Source organism: Pelophylax lessonae (genome assembly GCF_965119305.1).
Source record: "Pelophylax lessonae genome assembly, chromosome: 3".
Classification (NCBI taxonomy): domain Eukaryota; kingdom Metazoa; phylum Chordata; class Amphibia; order Anura; family Ranidae; genus Pelophylax; species Pelophylax lessonae.
The window spans coordinates 135,443,313-135,463,814 of NC_138770.1; the positions used below are offsets into that span (position 1 = coordinate 135,443,313).

The window sequence follows — 20,502 nt, forward strand, 5'->3', positions numbered from 1 at the left end:
ACTCCTTGTTGTAGTGACTGCTCTCCGCAGATCTTCTAAACGATCTGCGGATAGACGGATATTGGAAGGGAAGAATCGCGCCGGTGGGAGAGATCGAAACTCGATCTTGTACCCTGACCTTATGACTTCGCAAACCCATTTGTCCGGGATTCTGGAAAGCCATGGATCCGGGAACCGGCGAAGACGTCTCCCCACCCCAGTTATGGGTGGGGGCGCACCTTCAGGCTTTGGATGGTTTATCTTCAGGTCTGGAGGGGGCGGGCTTTTGCTTGCCCGACCAACGACCCCTGACGCCTCCTGCAGGAGCTTTGGAGGACTTAGTTTTTTCACCCGCTGGACGAAAAAACCTCTTGTGAGCAGAAAAAGAAGGCCCTCGTCTTTGACGAGTTCCTCTACCTTTAAAATTTTGCGGTAAAAAGGTGCTTTTTCCACCGGTGAGATCCTTAATGATCTCATCTAAGTTGGCTCCAAATAGACGCTCTCCTGAAAAGGGGATATTAGCCCAGGGCTTGACAAATTTGCCTGAAATCTAGGAGCCAGCTAAAAAAGTTAGGAGCCAGTTTTTTTTTTTTAAACTAACAACCAAGCTTTATTTAATAAAACGGATACTAAATTTACACATAAATGCGACTAGAACCCCACTCTCCTCTATAGCGCAATTGGATGGAAACCGACTGTCTGTCTTTTTCCATCCGATGCCATCTGATCCGATCCTCCGATTACCGCTCCATAGAGGAGAATGAGGGGTCCGATCAGGTCTGTCTGAAAAACTGACAGGCGGACCCGATCAGACAGCCTGTGTGAAAGGGGCCTTCGGCTGTATATATAATATAAACATTCTTTTTTTTTTCAATTCTTATTAAAAAAAAAAATGATATATAATATATATAATATATATATATATATATATATATATATATATATATATATATATATATATATATATATATATATATATATATATTTTTTTTTTAATAAGAATTGAAAAAAAAAAAAGAATGTTTTATTTATTTTTTTTTAATAATTAAAAAAAAGAAAAAATGTATTATTATTTATTTTTTCTTTAATTGAAAAAATAAATTAATAATAATAACCACACTCCCTGTCCACTTACCTTTAAGCAAAGGTAACTGGACAGAGAGATGAAGCCTGCAAAAACGTCCCATCTCCTTCCAAAGAGCAGATGAGAAGGAAGGCATTGAGAACATGCATTACTCCCGGCCACCACAAGAGGGCGCCAGTTCCCCTAGCCTCTCATCTAACAGAAGAAGGCCGAAAAGCCGGGGCCTCAATTTATGGACGGCGTGGAAGTCCGTGCACTCGGGAAAGAAGGTGGGGGCGCAAAAGGGACAGGACAGCTCCTGCAGGGCCCCCCAGGCGCCAGGTCGCTAATTCTAGTCGCAAATGCGACCTGGCGCCCGGGGTTTGTCGAGGCCTGTATTAGCCAATGCTTTTTTGGAACCTTGGTCGGCTAACCAACCTTTTAGCCACAGTGTACGCCTGAGAACCACTGCTGAGACCAGGGGTGTTGCTAGGTGGGAAAAAGACCAGGGGCTTCAGCCCGAAGATAAATTTGATAACCCCCTCCCACATTTTAAAGAAAAGCCCCGCCCAAGCTCCTCCCATATTTAAAAGTAAGTACCGCCCAAGCTCCACCCAATGGCCCCCTCAGTCAAGGGTCAGTCAAGGGGTGGTATGGAGAGGAGTACAGGGGGTGAGAAATTGGGTGGTATGGAGAAGAAAGAAGTAAAGGGGGTCAGTCATGTGGTGGTATGGAGAGGAGTACAGGAGGTCAGTCATGGGGTGGTATGAAGAGGAGAGGAGTACAGGGAGTCAGACATGGGGTGGTATGGAGAGGAGTACAGGGGGTCAGACATGGGGTGGTATGGAGAGGAGTACAGGGGGTCAGACATGGGGTGGTATGGAGAGGAGTACAGGGGGTCAGACATGGGGTGGTATGGAGAGGAGTACAGGAGGTCAGTCATGGGGTGGTATGGAGAGGAGAGGAGTACAGGGGGTCAGACATGGGTTGGTATGGAGAGGAGTACAGGGGGTCAGACATGGGGTGGTATGGAGAGGAGTACAGGGGGTCAGTCATGGGGTGGTATGGAGAGGAGTACAGGGGGTCAGACATGGGGTGGTATGAAGAGGAGTACAGGGGGTCAGACATGGGGTGGTATGGAGAGGAGTACAGGGGGTCAGTCATGGGGTGGTATGGAGAGGAGAGGAGTACAGGGGGTCAGACATGGGGTGGTATGGAGAGGAGTACAGGGGGTCAGACATGGGTTGGTATGGAGAGGAGTACATGGGGTCAGACATGGGGTGGTATGGAGAGGAGAGGAGTACAGGGGGTCAGTCATGGGGTGGTATGGAGATGAGAGGAGTACAGGGGGTCAGTCATGGGGTGGTATGGAGAGGAGAGGAGTACAGGGGGTCAGTCATGGGGTGGTATGGAGAGGAGAGGAGTACAGGGGGTCAGACATGGGGTGGTATGAAGAGGAGTACAGGGGGTCAGACATGGGGTGGTATGGAGAGGAGAGGAGTACAGGAGGTCAATCATGGGGTGGTATGGAGAGCTCCTCTCCATACCACCCCATGTCTGACCCCCTGTATTCCTCTTCATACAACCCCATGACTGAACCCCTGTACTTCTCTCCTCTCCATACCACCCCATGACTGACCCCCTGTACTCCGCTCCTCTCCATACCACCCTATATCTGCCCCCCTGTTCTCCTCTCCATATCACCCCATGTCTGACCCCCTGTACTTCTCTGCTCTCCATACCACCCCGTGACTGACCCCCTGTACTCCTCTCCTCTCCATACCACCCCATGTCTGACCCCCTGTACTCCTCTCCATACCACCCCATGTCTGACCCCCTGTACTCCTCTCCTCTCCATACCACCCCATGACTGACCCCCTGTACTCCTCTCCATACCACCCCATGTCTGACCCCCTGTACTCCTCTTCATACCACCCCATGTCTGACCCCCTGTACTCCTCTCCATACCACCCCATGACTGACCCCCTGTACTCCTCTCCTCTCCATACCACCCCATGTCTGACCCCCTGTACTCCTCTCCATACCAACCCATGTCTGACCCCCTGTACTCCTCTCCATACCACCCCATGTCTGACCCCCTGTACTCCTCTACTCTCCATACCACCCCATGTCTGACCCCCTGTACTCCTCTCCATACCACCCCATGTCTGACTATTGTCCCATCATTTTTTTTCCCTCCTCTTACGTGTTATACGTGGGAACACTCACCTGCCCAACCCAACAGATCCAGCAAGCATTGTCCTGCTGTGATTTGCAGCACCTCTTCCACAGGCCTGTGAATGGAAAGCGAAGCATCCCGGTATATGTGGTGAACACATTTCAAAGTCTTAGAGACGTCATGGTACAGGAGATGGTCAGAGACTGCAGACATGGTACAGGAGATGGTCAGAGACTGCAGACATGGTACAGGAGATGGTCAGAGACTACAGACATGATACAAGAGGTGGTCAAAGACTGCAGACATGATACAAGAGATGGTCAGAGACTGAGGACATGGTTCAGGAGACGGTCAGAGACTGAGGACATTAAACAGAAGATGGCCAGAGACTGAGGACATGTTACAGGAGATGGTCAGAGACTGAGGACATGATACAGGAGATGGTCAGAGACTGAGGACATGATACAGGAGATGGTCAGAGACTGAGGACATGATACAGAAGATGGTCAGAGACTGAGGACATTAAACAGGAGATGGTCAGAGACTGAGGACATGTTACAGAAGATGGTCAGAGACTGAGGACATGATACAGGAGATGGTCAGAGACTGAGGACATGTTACAGAAGATGGTCAGAGACTGAGGACATGATACAGGAGATGGTCAGAGACTGAGGACATGATACAGGAGATGGTGAGAGACTGAGGACATGTTACAGAAGATGGTCAGAGACTGAGGACATGATACAGGAGATGGTCAGAGACTGAGGACATGTTACAGAAGATGGTCAGAGACTGAGGACATGATACAGAAGATGGTCAGAGACTGAGGACATGATACAGGAGATGGTGAGAGACTGAGGACATGTTACAGAAGATGGTCAGAGACTGAGGACATGTTACAGAAGATGGTCAGAGACTGAGGACATGATACAGGAGATGGTCAGAGACTGAGGACATGTTACAGAAGATGGTCAGAGACTGAGGACATGATACAGGAGATGGTCAGAGACTGAGGACATGATACAGGAGATGGTGAGAGACTGAGGACATGTTACAGAAGATGGTCAGAGACTGAGGACATGTTACAGAAGATGGTCAGAGACTAAGGACATGTTACAGGAGATGGTCAGAGACTGAGGACATGATACAGGAGATGGTCAGAGACTGAGGACATGTTACAGAAGATGGTCAGAGACTAAGGACATGATACAGAAGATGGTCAGAGACTGAGGACATGTTACAGAAGATGGTCAGAGACTGAGGACATGATACAGGAGATGGTCAGAGACTGAGGACATGTTACAGAAGATGGTCAGAGACTGCAGACATGGTTCAGGAGACAGTCAGAGACTGCAGAGATGATACAGGAGATGGTCAGAGACTGAGGACATGATACAGGAGATGGTCAGAGACTGAGGACATGTTACAGAAGATGGTCAGAGACTAAGGACATGATACAGAAGATGGTCAGAGACTGAGGACATGTTACAGAAGATGGTCAGAGACTGAGGACATGATACAGGAGATGGTCAGAGACTGAGGACATGTTACAGAAGATGGTCAGAGACTGAGGACATGTTACAGAAGATGGTCAGAGACTGCAGACATGGTTCAGGAGACAGTCAGAGACTGCAGAGATGATACAGGAGATGGTCAGAGACTGAGGACATGATAGAAGATAGAAGAGCACTAGGGGGGCCGGAGAGCACAGGCGAAGCAGAGAGCACTGGAGGAGCTGAAGGGCACGGTAGGGTGGGGGTGGGGGACTGGAGAGTATTAAGAGGGGGTTTGGAAAGCATTGCAGGGGGGTTGGAAGGCGCAGGGGGTGGAGAGCACGGGGGGGACAGGGAGCATAGGGGGGAGGGAGATGAAAAGCACAGTGGGGAGCTGAAGAGCACCGGGGGAGGGCTAAAGAACAGGGGGCAGTCCAGTGCACTGGGTGGGGGGGTTAAGAGCACTGAGTCGGGGATAAGAGCACTGAGTCGGGGATAAGTGCACTGAGGGTGGGGGGGGGGGGGGGATAAGAGCACCGAGTGGGGGGGGAATAAGAGCACTGAGGGGGGATTAGAACACTGGAGGGGGGGGGGGTTAAGAGCACTGGTGAGCCAGCAAAAGAAGTTGTATAGGAGGGGGATGGGGCAGCTGCATATAGAGGAATTGATCTTCCCCTATTCTTCCTGCAGGAGGGTTATTCAGCAGCTGCAGAAAGAATAGGGAAAGATGAATTCCTCTATATGCAGCTTCCCCATCCCTCTACTACCCAGCACACACACTTGAGCAATGGGCACTCACCTTCTTCCCGCCGAGGCTCCGCCCCTTCTTCCCGCCGAGGCCCACCCCCTTCCCGCCGCGGCTCCGCCCCCGCTAGTCCCCGGACTGAAGGAGCTGCCACTGCCTGCGGTTTACACAGTGCCCTTTACGCCACTGCATCCAGTGATTGGTGGGCGATCTGGGGCAGCCGCAAGGAAGGAGAGTGATTGCCGCTGTCAAGTAGCATTGATTTCGGGTGTGGGCGGGACCGGTATGCGGGGCTCCGCCCCATTGTTCCGTGCATAGAGAAACAGAAGCTGTCTGGGGAGGAAGGTGGGCGTGGCATACCGGCCCCGCCCACACCCGACATCAATGCTGAAACTTGACAGCTGCATTCACTCTCCTTGCGGCTGCCCCGGATTGCCCACCAATCATTGCATGTGCTTTATAAATCTTACACTGCTGAGGAATGTAGCCTGAGTTCTCGGCCAAACCCAGGCTTTGGGACTCGGGGCTAATCATTTTAAAAAAAGCAACAGGAGACCCGGGGCTTTTGGGGAGCACACTCGGGGCTATAGCCCAGGTCAGCCCCCCCCTGCCGACGCCACTGGCTGAGACTGATGCTCGCGCCATTAATGGAGTGGCGTCTAACGCCGCATCACATACAAACTGTAACCCCTGTATCATTTGTTCCAACAAATCTGATACCGCCTGAGGGACTTCTTCTAAGTCCCGGCGTAACCACTTGGTCCATTCAGTTACAGCCTGCGAAACCAGACCAATAGCAATTATTGGTCTGAAAGCTGATCCAATCAAGGAAAACATGGTGCGAGACATAGCTTCTATCTTGCGATCCACTGGATCTTTAAAAGACGGAGCGTCTTCTAAAGGAATAACTGTGGCTTTATTCAATCTAGCAATAGGTGAATCCACCACAGGTGGTTCTGTCCATTTCTTAATAAGGGTTTCCTCAAACGGATAACGCCTGTCAATGCGTTTAGAAATATTAAAAGTGCGTTTTGGCAGACGCCATTCTTCTTCGATTGGATTGCCAAAACATTTGGGCAATGGAAAAACCTTCGCCACTTTGATGCGTTTTTTAGTCCCAAAAGGGATCTCAGTTTCAGCTATTTCTGATGGAATACCCTGTAACCTTAAAGTCTCTTGAACAGATATAATGAGTGCGTTTACCAACGCTTCCTCTCGGGCTATGGCGGATGCCGAAACATCCTCCTCACTGTCTGAAGAGACAGGACCCGAGACACCAATACCAGATGAAGTACCTGCAACTGCAGAAATAGGCTCAGAGTCTGAATCCGAGGTTTCAGATAATAAGGGGTTAGGCGGGGGTCGCTTTCTTGCGCCCTGTCCCTGACAAGCCACTTCCACCCGGGACACAAAAGTTTCCATAATAGCTGACAAAGATTCAATTGTCAATGGGGTGCTGGAGGATCCCGCAGACCCCTCGAGGGGATCCGGAGGAGATACATGAGTGGCAGGGTCCATGTTAATACAGGACACCTTTGCCAGCAAAACAAAAAAAAAACTTTTTCTTTTTTTTTTTTGTGTGTCTCCCCCTAGCGCAATAGCGCCCCTCAGAGTACCTGCTTCTCGATCCCGGAGAGAGAGAGAGAGGGACCCCCAAGGCTCACCAACCGATGCAGTGCAGTTTCCAACAAACTGCAGTCAGCGTCTGTCTTACACAGACTGAAAGGAGCTGTTTGCTTTTTCCCGGGCAGAAGGCGTGGCTCCGCCCCCTGTGTACGCCTTCCGGCGTTCCCAGCCCTCCACGAGGTAGCTGGGCTCACAAAACATGGCCGCCCCCATAGAAGAGACATAAGACTCCAAAAACATGGCGGCCGGCGTGACCTGAGGACATACATGCATTCGGTCTACGGCAAAATGGCGGCGGACCGCCGATATCGTCTTCCCAGCACATCCACCTGCACTCTGCTACGAGGTGACATATGGATCTACAGAGATACACTGCACATAAGGTAGGATTATACCTCCTATGTCTGCTGTAATGTTACAGTCTGCTGGGTAGAGTGTTAGCTCTTGAACCAAGTCCACTTCCCACAAACACATGCTGTATTACAAGGGGGACTTGTAAGTATCAGATATATACTGACCATATATGGAGGGGCCCATAATATATACTGCCTCATAATGAGGAAAAAAGGGAACGTTTACTCACCATACCGAACCGACAGGCACCCTCTCTTCACAATACCCTCTCCACCGGGGTGGGGGTTTGTGGACGCCTCGACTCTCTGGTACCTGGCGTCCAAGCGAGACTTTTAACTCGCAAAGTCAGTCCCTTTACTGGGACTCCGTCGCGGCCGACCCAGCGCACTGGTCTGCACGCGCTTGTAGGCAGAAAACCGGGGTGACCACTGGATCTCAACATCCAGCCCGTCGCCCGGCCCCGCATACTTACTTGAATATGTGGCGGCCGACCAAGCGCAATGCCATGGTCTGCGCGCGCTCGTAGGCCGGCTGGGGTGACCACAAGTGTCGCCCAGTCCGGCATTTTTGCTTGAAGATCTCACAGGAAAAAAACACTGGAGAAAACTACCTAAAAAATGTCTTTTTCTTAAAGAAAAAAAGTCTTGCCAGGACCAAAAGATCCCAGCAAGGAACTTAGGTCCTTACTCCTGACTAGACAGAAAAAAAACTGATTCCCTGTAGCAGAGAGAGGGAGGATATACCCTCAGGGACTGCCCCTAAGGTGGAGCCAGAACGTTTTGTCTTTCTGCCTAGTCCTACTCCTGCGGAGACAACATAACCCAGCTCTTGAGAATCAAGAAGACTACGTCTGTCAATGAGCGATAGAGAAATTGTTTTTCTTAATCGGTTACTCATACCTTTTAGGTGATGTGCAAAGGATCTTGCTGTGGATATTGGATGCTACACGGTCCTTGATTCACCATATCTAATACACCCGTTCCCTGTCCATTCCTCTTATCCGGAATCACCCGGGTAAGAATACACCTATATATTCCATTTATATCTCAGGCTATGCATTTGAGGTTTACCCCTTAACTCTGCAAGGCTTTTATATATATTTTTTCATTGCGTCTTGGGTGAACCACCACTAGAGGGTGGATACACCTTCTATGCAATTTATCCGTATTTATACTTATATATGGTTTACTTGTTTTTTCTAATTTTCAGACAGAGATACCCATTTATTGCAGTACTACCTTGTGTTTTTTTTTCTGAGCTTCTGTGTTCGCCCCCGGGGGGATCTTCCCCCTACCTTGTGGTCCAGGACCTCTACCATTGTTGGCTTGTTGGTTTACCAGACAGGTGCGAGATTATAGACATCCTAATATATCTGTCATTATCACAAGTTTAGCATATTACACAATATGTATGGATTTATGTAAAATTCTATATGTGTTATATGTGATGTTTCTTTATACAGACATTCACTATTTGTTTTTCTCCTTACTTTCAGTGTTGAAATATTTACAAAGTGATACCCCATAGAAAAATTACCCCTGAGGAAGCGGCAATAAGGCCGAGAAACATGTTGGGTTGACACTGTGGGTTTCATCGCTATCCTGCATAGACACCTCCTTTTGGATGAGTCTAGGGTATATGCTATCTACCCTAATGTAGGAGCTGTAAATCACTTGTAATCTGTTATATATGCCAAATACATCTGTTTACTGCAAATGTTTTTAAATTACAATATTATAGATATTGTTCTTTGTATCCTGTTGGTACAGTATACAATTTTATGTTTTCTCTATTTTGCCTAATAATAAAATTTTGATTTTTTCTTACATATCTCTTTTCTTATCTCGTACTACATACATACCAAGCACCCCTATAATAAAAGTCCCACCATATGCCCAAAATCACTTTTTTCCTTTGACATTCAGATAGGGACGTGGTGCTTCTCTATTTTTCCATTACTTCTATGAGCTTGTCTACCCCTTTGATTCATCACCCTTCTAGGTTAGCACTGAGGGGTGAAAAACAAGGTGGTCATCATCCATCTAATCGGGTAATGCTCTGTTTAACAGTCTAAAGCACAGTTGTACAAAAAAAGTTAAACAGCAGTAGTGCATGCTCAGTAGGGGCCCACCCACACCAGGACAGTCTACTGCTGTGCGTTTAACACATTAGAGTGTTCAGCAATAGAACAGCTCATTTATTTGAATGGGCTGCCGATGCACAATAAGAATTCCATTATTGTAATGCTTCGAGTTTTGGCTTGCGCAGTGCCTGGCAGTGCAGTACTGTGTAGGTGAACAGAGAAGTCTTTCGCAATGTGCCATTAATGCATGTAACATGTTACTACAATGCTTAGGCCATTAATGAGGGATGAAAGCTTTTTAATCACATTATGAGGGCTTACCAATAACAGAAATGCAGGTTTAGGAGATATTAATTGTACCTACAGGTAAGCCTTATTATAGGCTTACCTGTAGGTAAAAGTCAAAAATATCGGTATACTACCACTTTAAGCCAGGAAATGCTCTTTTCTACGCCAGCACCCTCCTTCTGTATGGGTCACCGAAACTAGAGATGGGAACTCTGAGTGTTTCTCTAACATATGGCCACATTAAAGGCTTGTTTACAGTTGCAGTGCCCCCTGAAGAGCAATCATCGCTCTTCACAGGGTGGTTGACAGGTTTTGAGGAGGCGCGATATCACTTTTTCCATGCATTTTTTAATCCTTAAAAACCTTGCACCATCATGCCATAACAACGTACATTGCATGTGGTTGCGGTGCAGCCCCATTCAGGTGATCATGGCAGGGAAGGGGGCAAATCATTTTTATTGCCCTGCAACTGTAAACTGTAAGGGCTCATGTACACTACAGCTTCTAAACTTGAGTTTAGGAGCTTTTGGCATTTTTTTGCCATAGCTCCTAACTCAACTCCACGAAAGCCTATGTATCCATGTACACATAGGCTTTTTCAAGAGTTAAGAAGATGCTGCAGTTAGGGGAGGTTCAACCTAGCTCAACCTCCCTCTCCTGAACAATGAAGAAGAATCGCATGCAGGATAGGAATGTTTTCATCGCTGGTCGCATAACGTGGCCAGCAGTCAACCTAGTTTGTGTGTACATGAGTCCAAAGTGTAAACCAGTGATTCACCACTTTGATATTGCAGCCACAATATTTTTTGATAATTAAATACTTTATTTAGTTGTGCTGATATACATTACACCTTCAAAGTGTAAACCAGGCAAGAGAAAAGCTTCCATCAATTACTAGAAAAAACAAAAAGGAGAGCATAATTCACAACTGTATAATACCTCTCAGCTCTGCCGACTCTTCCAATACGATGGACATAATTCTGCTTCTCATCCGGAAGGGTCACATTGATAACTGAAGGATGAACAGATATCATTATGCACAATCATTCTGATACAAAAAACGATGATCAAATAACTGGAAACCAACTCACCATAAGGAACTCCACGGATATCAATACCTCTGGCAGCCACATCTGTGCAGATCAGGAATCGAACTTCATTTTTCTTAACACAAAGTAATGGAAGTATGAAAAAGTGAATTGACAGATTAGAGACAAAGTGTTAAGACAATTCAATTTCAAGGTTTGGTATTTCAAGATGAGAAGAGGTATACTGCAACTAAAAACACTAAAATTTTTGAAAGGGAAGGCTCCATGTTGAGGTTATTTTTTTCTCTGTTCTTGTGCTGTATATACACAGCAAAAAAAAAAAATGTAAAATATTTTCAATCAAAACTTTGATTAAAAAATAAAATAGCACAGACTTGGAGGAAAAACTTGAAACATTGGGGTTGATTTAATAAAACTGGAGAGTGCAAAATCTGATGCAGCTCTGCATAGATATCAACCAGCTTCCAGTTTATATTGTAAAATCTAAATTGAACAAACTCAAGTTAGAAGCTGATGCTTTATAACATTACATTACATTTACAAAAATTGCTGCAACTGCACTTTCCAAGTGCAGAGTCTATTTGATTTTAGTAAATAAACCCAAATGTACCTTTAGGGGGTAACATTCAAAATGTATCAGTGTAACCAAAGAATTATAAAGCAACTGCATGTGCTGCATTTTTTTCACTGCTAAACTCACTGTCACAGCAACAAAGGTGCAAAACTGACATCTGCAGGCCATATCAAACAATGCACTGTTCGGTAAAGAGCAACACTGACATCTGCAGGCCATATCAAAAAATGCACTGTTCGGTAAAGAGCAACACTGACATCTGCAGGCCATATCAAACAATGCACTGTTCTGTAAAGAGCAACACTGACATCTGCAGGCCATATCAAACAATGCACTGTTCTGTAAAGAGCAATACTGACATCTGCAGGCCATATCAAACAATGCACTGTTCTGTAAAGAGCAACACTGACATCTGCAGGCCATATCAAAAATGCACTGTTCTGTAAAGAGCAACACTGACATCTGCAGGCCATACCAAACAATGCACTGTTCGGCAAAGAGCAATACTGACATCTGCAGGCCATATCAAACAATGCACTGTTCTGTAAAGAGCAACACTGATATCTGCAGGCCATATCAAACAATGCACTGTTCGGTAAAGAGCAAAGCTAACATCTGCAGGCCATATCAAACAACGCACTGTTCTGTAAAGAGCAACACTGACATCTGCAGGCCATATCAAACAATGCACTGTTCGGTAAAGAGCAATACTGACATCTGCAGGCCATATCAAACAATGCACTGTTCTGTAGAGAGCAACACTGACATCTGCAGGGCATATCAAACAATGCACTGTTCTGTAAAGAGCAATACTGACATCTGCAGGCCATATCAAACAATGCACTGTTCTGTAAAGAGCAACACTGACATCTGCAGGCCATATCAAACAATGCACTGTTCTGTAAAGAGCAATACTGACATCTGCAGGCCATATCAAACAATGCACTGTTCGGTAAAGAGCAATACTGATATCTGCAGGCCATGTCAAACAATGCACTGTTCTGTAAAGAGCAAAGCTAACATCTGCAGGCCATATCAAACAATGCACTGTTCTGTAAAGAGCAACACTGACCTCTGCAGGCCATATCAAACAATGCACTGTTCGGTAAAGAGCAATACTGACATCTGCAGGCCATATCAAACAATGCACTGTTCTGTAGAGAGTAACACTGACATCTGCAGGGCATATCAAACAATGCACTGTTCTGTAGAGAGCAACACTGACATCTGCAGGCCATATCAAACAATGCACTGTTCTGTAAAGAGCAACACTGACATCTACAGGCCATATCAAACAATGCACTGTTCTGTAAAGAGCAATACCGACATCTGCAGGCCATATCAAACAATGCACTGTTCTGTAAAGAGCAATACCGACATCTGCAGGCCATATCAAACAATGCACTGTTCTGTAAAGAGCAACACTGATATCTGCAGGCCATATCAAACAATGCACTGTTCTGTAAAGAGCAACACTGATATCTGCAGGCCATATCAAACAATGCACTGTTCTGTAAAGAGCAATACTGACATCTGCAGGCCATATCAAACAATGCACTGTTCTGTAAAGAGCAACACTGATATCTGCAGGCCATATCAAACAATGCACTGTTCTGTAAAGAGCAACACTGACATCTGCAGGCCATATCAAACAATGCACTGTTCGGTAAAGAGCAAAGCTAACATCTGCAGGCCATATCAAACAATGCACTGTTCTGTAAAGAGCAACACTGACATCTGCAGGCCATATCAAACAATGCACTGTTCGGTAAAGAGCAACACTGACATCTGCAGGCCATATCAAACAATGCACTGTTCGGTAAAGAGCAAAGCTAACATCTGCAGGCCATATCAAACAATGCACTGTTCTGTAAAGAGCAAAGCTAACATCTGCAGGCCATATCAAACAATGCACTGTTCGGTAAAGAGCAAAGCTAACATCTGCAGGCCATATCAAACAATGCACTGTTCTGTAAAGAGCAACACTGACATCTGCAGGCCATATCAAACAATGCACTGTTCGGTAAAGAGCAACACTGACATCTGCAGGCCATATCAAACAATGCACTGTTCTGTAAGGCAAAAAGAGATCAGATATCTTATACTTCAAAACACTAGCAACCCATGGAACAGCAGTGGATCTCAGCACATACCTTAAATCTCTCCAAGTTTTGCTTTCTCTCCTGTGGTTTCCTGTCACTGTGCAGACATACGCATGAGAATTGGTGTCCTTTCCTGTCAGGCCCTGAAACATTATTTCAATAAATACAAATTTTAATTGAATTATATTTCATTTGAGATGACAGAACAAAATTTTAGAACGAATCTCACCAATGGTGACACAGACCATTAAAAAAAAAAAAAAAAAAGACAGAAGTTTCAATTCTTTCCAAAACTAGCTGCCTTGCCCATAAATTCCTTATCTTGGAGTATAGTACAGGACTTGTTTTTATAGACCATGGGGTTATTTATTTGGAGGTACCTATACTTGTATACACATATGTATATCGTACATTCACATCAGTCCCTGCCCTCTAGGAGCTTACATCCATCCTAACTCACATTCATACATACATGTACTAGGGCCAATTTAGACAGGAGCCAATTAACCTACCAGCATGTCTTTGTAGTGTGGGAAAAAACTGGAGTACCTGGAGGAAACCCATGTGGCACAGTGAGAACATGCAAACTCCATGCTGGTGGTGTTGTGGTTGGGATTGGAAACAGCCCTAGTAAAGCAGGCTACCTTCAGGTTGTTGGATACTGCCAAAGAAACTTCTCGGGCTGCCCCTAATGCACACTCATAACTCCACCCATTATATATGAAAAATGGATTTTTGTAAAATCTTACCGTAAAATCCTTTTCTCTTAGCTCATCGACAGACGTAGTCCTCGGTGATACACCACCTTCGGGTTATGTTACCTCCGCAGGAGCAGGACTAGACAGGAAATTAAAAAGCTCTGGCCACACCCTAGGGGCAGTCCCAGAGGGTATATCCTCTCTCTCTCTGCCTCAGCAAATCAGTTATGTGAAAAAGCAGTGCTTAGAGAATTTAACCCAACCCAACTCCAAAACAGAGGGGCGGGGACTACGTCTGTCGATGAGCTAAGAGAAAAGGATTTTACGGTAAGATTTTACAAAAATCCATTTTTCTCTAGCGCTCATCGACAGACGTAGTCCTCGGTGATACACCACCTTCGGGACGTCCCAGAGCAGTATCACAACTGAGGGGTGGGAAAATGGAAATCAAATCCCAATCTAGAAGGCCCAACCGGTGCCAACTAGAAGTTTACAATGCTCATCCTTAATGATGAGACTCAACCAAAAAAAAAAAAAAAGAGAAAACAATTTTTTTTTTTTTTTTTCAAACAGAAAAAAACCCTCGAGGTAGACCACCGGTCTCCTCAAATTGCGGCCTGCAAAACCTTGCGGCCTAATGAGGCATACGCCGATGCCGTCACATCAATTTTATAGAATTTTGTAAAGGTATGTACCGACGACCAGGTGGCCGACTTACATACCTGGACCACTGACGCCTGATGGCGAAAGGCCCAGGAAGTACTGAGCGCTCGAGTGGAGTGCGCCCTAACAGGGAACGGAGGACTCTGACCCTTAATAGAATAAGCCTGTACCACCGTTTGTCTAATCCATTTGGCAATGGTCGCGGCAGATGCAGGCAAACCCTTTCTGGGGCCATCCGTGATCACAAAAAGTGAATCCGTCTTACGGAATGATTCCGTAGCTTTCAGGTATACCCTGATTGCCCGAACCACATCTAAGGAATGCAACGCATGTTCCCGATGATGCTTGGGCTGAGGACACAAGGAAGGTAGTACAATATCTTCATTCAGATGAAAATCTGAAACCACCTTGGGAAGAAAAGATGGCTTAGGATGAAGTACTACCTTATCCCTATGAATCACTAGGTATGGTGACTGGCATGATAATGCAGCCAGTTCTGACACCCTGCGAGCAGAAGTAATAGCCACCAAGAAGGCCACCTTCTGGGATAGAGTAAGCAAGGGAATCTCCCTGATGTTTTCAAAAGGAGGTTTCTGTAGAACCGACAAAACCAAATTAAGATCCCAGGGCGGTAAGGGCGCGCGGACTGGAGGAGCCAGGTGCCGCACCCCCTGGATGAAATTCCGCACCAAGGATTTGGTAGCTAAAGGCTTCTGAAAGAAGATTGCTAATGCTGAAACTTGACCCTTGATGGTGCTCAAGGCTAGCTTCTGCTCAACCCCTTGTTGCAAAAAAGCCAATATTCGAGTAACCGAATAGGTACGTGGAGGAAATCCTAAAGATTCGCACCACGCAATATAAGTCTTCCATGTGTGATAATAGACTTTGCTGGAAGTCGCTTTCCTTGCTTTAATAAGGGTAGGAATGACTGAAGTAGACAAACCTCTGTCCTTCAGTACTTGGGTCTCAATGGCCAGGCCATTAAAACCAGCGACTGTAAAGCACGAAGGTAAATTGGTCCTTGAGACCACAGACACTCCCTGAGACGAAGTTCCCACGGAACGTCTGCGACTAACATGTCCAAGTCGGCCAGGCCGGCTTGAGGAGGCCAGCCTAGAATTTCTAGGACCACTGGCGCTGATTGGATCTGAACCAGGCGTCCCTAGAGCTATCTGGCCCCGACCATCCGAGAAAGTCTGGTCGTTTTCTGTTCCCACACATTTATCAGATACCTGATAGTTATCAGGAAAAGTGATCTTTTCTGGTTGAACCTCAGGGACCGAAGTCACCCGACTAGAGGCTACTTGGCCTATCTGGTCAACCAGATCCGATTCCTGTGAGGTATCGGGACTAATCTTAGGAAAAGGTAAAGGAAAAGATCTTTTCAGGGAACGGTAACTACCGCTTCCTGTGGTACTTAAATGTTGGAAGGGAAGAATCGCACCGGTAGTAGTGGTTGATGCTCGATCTAATGTCCTGAATACCGGTGAAAACGTCCCCCCACCCTGAAACCGGGTGGGGGCGCACCTTCAGGCTGTGTACTCCTTTGCTTCGGGTTTGGCTGGGTTGGTCCCCTTCTTGAACCCTCCTGGAGGAGTCTTGCCTTTCCCGCTAGTACCAGCCGGGCGCCCTTTATGGGCGGTAAAGAAAGGTCCTCGCTTGTTGCGAGGTCCCTTAGCTTTTGCAGCCTGTGGCAAAAAAGTGCTCTTGCCCCCAGTGGCATCCTTAATGATTTCATCTAGGTTGGCTCCAAATAGACGATTCCCCTGAAAGGGGAGATTGGTCAAGGTCTTTTTGGAACCTAGGTCAGCTGACCAGCATTTTAACCACAGCACACGTCTGAGGATCACTGCTAACTTAGATGCATGCCCTAATAGGGGAGTAGTGTCCAAGGCTGCGTCACAGATAAACCGTAGCCCTTGTATGATCTGTTCCATCAAATCAGATGTCTCCTGGGGAATATCTTTTCCCCTAAGATCTTGGCGTACCATCTTCGCCCATTCCGTAAGTGTCTGGGAAACTAGACCAATAACGATTACTGGTCTAAATGCTGACCCTATCAGAGAAAAGATAGTGCGGGACTCTGCTTCTATCTTTCGATCCACCGGATCCTTAAAGGACGAAGTGTCCTCCACTGGAATAACCGTGGCTTTATTCAGCCTGGAAATAGGCGGATCCACGACTGGTGGTACCGTCCATTTCTTAATGATGGATTCCTCAAACGGATAGCGTCTAGCAATACGCTTGGAAATAGTAAAGGTACGTTTAGAATGCTCCCATTCTCCTTTAATCTGATTACCAAAACATTTAGGTACAGGAAAAGCCTTCGCCGTCTTGATGGGCTTATTAGTCCCAAAAGGCCTCTCTGTTTCAGTTGCCTCTGCCGGTAAAGCCTCAAGTTTTAAGGTTTCTTGCACTGCCACAACTAGTGCGTCCACCAATGCTTCTTCCTGAATTATAGCAAGAGAAGAAGCGTCCTCCTCACTGTCTGAGGGGGCTTTACCTGGGATAACAGCCCTTGCAGAGGAACCTGCAACTGCCGTGACCATCTCTGAATCTGAGTCAGAGGTGTCAGATGGTATAGGGGTAGGCGGGGGTCGCTTCCTTGACCCCCGTCCCTGACAGGCCGCCTCCACCCGAGCCACCATAGACTCCAAAATTGCTGTAAATGACTCTATACTCTGTGCACCGGCGGGTCCCGAGGCCCCCTCGAGGGAAACAGGTGGGGGAATATGTGTGGCAGGGTCCATAATAACTCCAGTTACTTCCTGGATAATATAATTCAAAAGTAAAGAAAAAAACTTTTTTTTTTTTTTCTTTTCTGACCCCCAGCGCCACAAAAAGCCCCTTAGTGTTACCTGCTAGGGATCCCTATCGATCGAGAGAGAGAGAGATAGACCCCCAGGCTCACCACTTGATGCTCAGAGTTAAACTGCAACAGCTTACAGCGCTGTCTTGACAAACAGGAAGTCTTTTGGCTGGCTGCCCAGGAAGAAAGGAGGCGGCTCCGCCCCTCTGCACGCCTTCCGGCGCCTCCCCCAAGCTCCACGAGGTGTAGGATCACCTCAAACATGGCCGCCCCCATGCTGGAGACACGAGGCTACGCCAAAATGGCGGCTCGTGCGATCCTGCAAGAAAAAATGGCGGCGGCCTGCTGAATGTCGGTGTGCTGCACACAACACTGTCTCTGCCTGGGGATATGGCGTGGTTGGCGGTATCGGCCCCTGGCGGACCGCATGGCCGTTCGGGAGGCCTGCTAATAGCTGGAGATCTGATTTGGAAGGCAGTCTACATGTCCGTGGCTTCTGACTGGTAGGTAGCTTATACTTAACCCATAAGATTCCCAGAATGCCACAGATTACATCTTTTAAACATGTATACAATAGATTGTTAGCTCCCAAACCAAGCCTCCTGGCTTTTTGTACACAAAAAATCACACTCAAAGTAGGAGGATCTGTGACATGTTATAGGATAGAAAGGACTCTTTCTTACCATACCGAGAGGGGCCCGCGTTCACCACAAAACCCGTCAGAGGGAAAGGGGGAACATACTACTCACCATACCGGAACCAGGCGGGCACCAACTCCTGACAGTACCCCTCTCCACCGGGGCGGGAGGGCTGTCGACCGATACGAACGCCGTGACTCATGGTCTTTGGCGTTTCAGCGAGACGTTTAACTCGCGGGTTCAGTCCTTTTAATGGGACTTTGTCGCGGCCGACCCAGCGCGGAGCTATGGCCTGCACGCGCTCGTAGGCTGAACTGGGGTGACCACAGGATCTCAACATCCAGCCCGTCGCCCAGTTCAGCTTTCTTGCTTGAAGATCTCACAGGAACACTGGAGAAAAAGCTGTCTAAAAAAATCCTTTAAGAAAAAATTCTTGCCAGGACCTAAGATCCCAGCAAGGTGTCTAGGTCCTTACTCCTAACTAGACAGAAAATAACTGATTTGCTGAGGCAGAGAGAGAGAGGATATACCCTCTGGGACTGCCCCTAGGGTGTGGCCAGAGCTTTTTAATTTCCTGTCTAGTCCTGCTCCTGCGGAGGTAACATAACCCGAAGGTGGTGTATCACCGAGGACTACGTCTGTCGATGAGCGCTAGAGAAATCCAGGTTTTTTTCAAGCAATAAGGAGTAACCACAGAAGAGAGGGGAGGGGAGGGCATGAAGCACCTTGTGGCTGAAGCCTGCATCAGCCATGGTTTGAAAATCCACCCCATAAAACCTGGAGAGAATGTGTGAGCACAGGACCAGGAGGCAGCCTTGCAAATCTGGGATAGAGATGCTTGATGCTGGAAAGCTCACGAGACACCAACACACCTGGTGGTGTAAGCTTTTATAGAGAAGAGGGAAAATCTATTCTTAAGGAAGAAGGGTATGGAAAAAAAAACTGTCTGTCCACTTGGCAATGGTGGAGCTGGAGGCAGAATAGCCTCTACAAGTGTCTACAGGTACGACAAAACTGGATTCCATTTTGAGAACAGAATCTGTGGCTGCCAGGTAGACCCCAACAGCCCTCACAACATATAAGTAATGTAGGGAGAGGTCTATGGTGTGTTTTGCAGCAGGATAGGAGAAAGGAGGGTCAATGTCTTCATTGAAGTGGAAAACAGACCACCTTGGGCAAAAGAGATCCTGGTCCCAAGATCACTTTACTCCTGTGCAATACAGCAAATGGCTCTTTACAAAAAAAAAAAAAAAAAAAAAGTTGCCAGCTCAAAAAACACACAACAGATATAATGGCCACCAGGAAGGCAACCCAAAAGGGAAATCTAATCAGCTCAATGAGGGGTCCAATTTCTGGAGTACCGAGAGCACCAGGTTGAGATCCAAAGGCTACAACAGGGGTCCCATTGGGGGATTTATATAGGCAACTGCTTGAAACAAAAAAAATGTCTAGATTAAAAATTGCGATGCAAGAGGTTACTGGAAAACAATAGATAAGGTATAAACCTTTTCCCTGAAGGGTACTCTGGGAGAGACACCGATCAAGACCAGATTGATAAAAGGCCAAAATACAAAACTACAAAATATTCCATAGGACTGAGCTGCCTGCAATGTAAGCCTTCCACGTTTTGATGGTAGATCTTGAGGGAGGATTTTATCATTCTAAAAGGTGAAGATAACAGAGCCAGAGATACCTCTATCCCATAGGACCACGCAGGTAAAAACAACGACTGAGAAGAAAGGTGGAATAGGGGGGTTTGCATCAGTATGGGTGTATGAACACACCCCCACACATGTTGAACTGGATTGATTTGTGTCTTCATTCAACCTTAACAACTATGTAAGTCTGATCTGTTTGGAAGAGGCAAAGGCTTGTTCACCAGAAGTCCGAGTATGTTGGTGTACCAAGTCCTTCTTGGCCAATTCAGTGCAATGAAGATCACTGGAAACCTTTTGTACCTCTATTTTGCTCAGAAGTAAAGAGAGAATAAACATCCTTTCAGGATTAGGCCAATCATCATGCAGTATACTTTTGGATTTTACCAGCCTTAGGCTCCATGCACACAGGGCATCATAAAAACGCACTCCAAAGCTGTTTCTTGACGCCAGGAAAAAGCAGCTGTAAAAACGTGCTTTCAGTAGCTTTTTCCATAAGAGTTA

The 20,502-nt window shown here is 46.6% G+C and overlaps 1 protein-coding gene across 1 annotated transcript in view; it reads right to left on the minus strand.

Moving 5' to 3' along the window:
- Positions 1 to 20,502, minus strand: part of DDX1 (DEAD-box helicase 1) — a 94,274-nt gene that overhangs the window by 20,875 nt on the left and 52,897 nt on the right. The window contains exons 20-22 of the mRNA XM_082252488.1: positions 13,587 to 13,678; positions 10,902 to 10,974; positions 10,750 to 10,822 (exon numbers count right to left, since the gene is read on the minus strand). Of these exons, the coding sequence (XP_082108614.1) occupies positions 10,750 to 10,822; positions 10,902 to 10,974; positions 13,587 to 13,678 (238 nt within the window). The remainder of the gene's footprint in view (positions 1 to 10,749; positions 10,823 to 10,901; positions 10,975 to 13,586; positions 13,679 to 20,502) is intronic.